At 59.8% G+C, this 2,376-nt stretch overlaps 1 protein-coding gene across 1 annotated transcript in view; it reads left to right on the forward strand.

The window, feature by feature from the left end:
- CTIF (CBP80/20-dependent translation initiation factor) overlaps positions 1-2,376 on the forward strand; it is a 288,329-nt gene that overhangs the window by 190,574 nt on the left and 95,379 nt on the right. The window contains 1 exon segment of the mRNA XM_010840964.1: positions 1-113. This exon segment is cut by the window's left edge and continues 4 nt beyond it. Coding sequence (XP_010839266.1) covers positions 1-113 — 113 coding nt within the window.

A 2,376-nucleotide genomic window follows, 5' to 3' on the forward strand; every position in this document is an offset into this window, starting at 1 on the left:
AGGCCGTGTCCGACCGCAGCTTCGCCTTCACGGCCGCCAAGCTCTGCGACAAGATGGCGCTCTTCATGGTGGAGGGGACCAAGTTCCGCAGCCTGCTGCTCAACATGCTGCAGGTAACGGGGCCGACAGCTGCGCCTCCCGCCCCGCCCGCCGTGGGCCGGCTCCGGAGAGAGGGCTGCGGATTCTGACCACGGTTGGGCTGCTCCCGAGTTCCACCCTTGCCCGATTAATTATAGAAAATAAAAAGGCACTCAGAGGGCAAGAGATGAGTGGCCAGATTTGCGTGTGTTTGTGTGAGGGCTCCATGGTTACGGTGGGCCAATATAATTTTATAGGTGCTTCCTGCGTAACCAGCCTTCCCCTCTATTTCCATGATAAGAGGGCTGCCTCTTGTCTTAGACCCGTTCTGTGCTTTGACCTCTCCGTGTTCCAGCGGAACGTGCCGTGGACTTTTCTTTTCCTTCTCCTCCTCCCCCCTCCCCAGGACCACCCCCAGGCCCTGCAGGTGACACGCTGCTTGTAGGTGGTGCTGAGATAGGTCTCAGCAAAAGGCATAGAGCAAAAGGGCTTTGAGTTGCGAAGCTGCAGTCTGTCTGCTGACGCGCTGGGCTTGAAACCTCTTCTGGGGCAGAGAGGTCAAAGGCCGTCTCCTTTCTTGGTGCCTCCCCACTCCAAGCCCTTCTACCCGGAGAGCTTACTCCTTCCCCTCCCCTTCCTTCCTTTGTGGGTGCCGATGTCCAGCGATGGTTTTACTGGGGTGTGTAATGGGCGTGGGCCCTTAAACTGAGTGCAGGGCTGTGTGATCTCCCAGGTGGGGAGCTGAAGCCTGTCTCTCTTCACCATGGTCACAAGGGAACCGGTCCCAGCACTGGTGGCATCGTGGAGAGGCAGCAGGTGGCATAGGATGGCGGCCGTGCCAGGCCTGGGACTGTCCTTGGAGACTCTCGGCTGGGGAAAAAGTCATCTCTGCTCCTCCTCTGTACCTTAGACGGGTTGAGATATGCATTGAGTTTCAGCCCAGGTAGGGTAAAACAGGAGCTTGGAAGTTCCGGAAGTAGGATTACAGAGCCGGAAGAAACACCTGCAGGTCTTTCTTAAGGATGGTGAGTGACCATGTAATAGATCATCCGAACCGTGACATTTCTGAGAGTCAGGGGCTGTATTCGTCATCAGGCCTAGACCCCCCGGTGTCGACCAGGACATGTGGTCACCCTGGTCTTAGCCACCTGATTTTTCAGTCTCTGCCGTCCCTTCCCCAGGAACAGTGAGGGAGGAGCCCCCTCCGAAGGCTGCCCGTGGGCTCCATCCCGCTGCCCTCCCGTCTTCCCAGGGCGACTGCTCACTGCAACCTGAGCCGTGCTGGCCAGCCCGGGCTGCTTCTGTCCAGCTCGCAGCCCTGATCAGGTTCCCATTCCTGGATCGCCCCACGCTCCCCGGTGACGAATTCCCGCATTACCTGAGGGATTTGCACGTCGGGCATGTTCCTCGTGGGCCGGAATGTCCTGGGAGAGTGTGGAGGGTGATGGCAGGGAGCAGCCTGTCTGCCACGTATGGCCAGGCCTGGAGGGGGCGGGTGGGGGGTGGTCAGGGACAGATCGACCTTTGGCCTTGGCCTTTGTGAAGAGAAGGGCCAGGACAGGGCAAGACTTCTGACGGTGGCTGCCAGCTCTGCGTAACCAGCCGGCGCCCGCGGTGGACACACACACGCAGGGCGTGGGATGAGAGGCGTCCAGCCGGGCAGGGCAGCTGGCCGCAGGGGTCACCTGAGATCCTGCCCAGGTCAGGCTTCTCTTCCAGTGACCCGCGGTTAGAGCGGCCTTGCTCACAGTGTCCGGCAGAGCATCCGCGCTGGGACGTGCTCAGCCTCAACAGAGCCCTTTGGCCCCCTACTCCCCACCTCTCTGTCCCCGGAGAAGTGGACTATCTTAGGCCAGCAGGATCACAGTGTCCCCTTGGCCCCCACTGCCCCCTTCATCCCTTGCAGCCTCGGCTTAAGTGTAAGAGGGAGCTCCTTGAAGTGTGTAACCAGAGGGCTGGGGCTGGACCCTCAGGCCTCCTGGGTCATTGTTCAAGGCCCCTTGGCCCCCACGGAAGGTGGGCTGGGTGTGCTGGACTCCTGGCACACCCCCCATTATGAGGCCTGGCCTCGTGGGCCCTGCTTCTCTGCTGCTGAGGAACTGCTCGGTTGGAGTAGGCTTTCCAGGTAGCATCATTCATGGCCATTCACCACCCCAGACCCACAAGGCTCAAGAAAAGAGAGCAGGGGGCGTAACTCATCAAACCCCACTTTTCTCGTGACCCACAGGAGTGTCTCTTTTCACCTGCTTTCATTTTATGGCAAACCTGATTTGTATCCCTTCCCTGGGCCCCAGCACC

The sequence above is a fragment of the Bison bison genome, unplaced genomic scaffold, assembly GCF_000754665.1.
Source record: "Bison bison bison isolate TAMUID 2011002044 unplaced genomic scaffold, Bison_UMD1.0 scf7180017864153, whole genome shotgun sequence".
Classification (NCBI taxonomy): domain Eukaryota; kingdom Metazoa; phylum Chordata; class Mammalia; order Artiodactyla; family Bovidae; genus Bison; species Bison bison.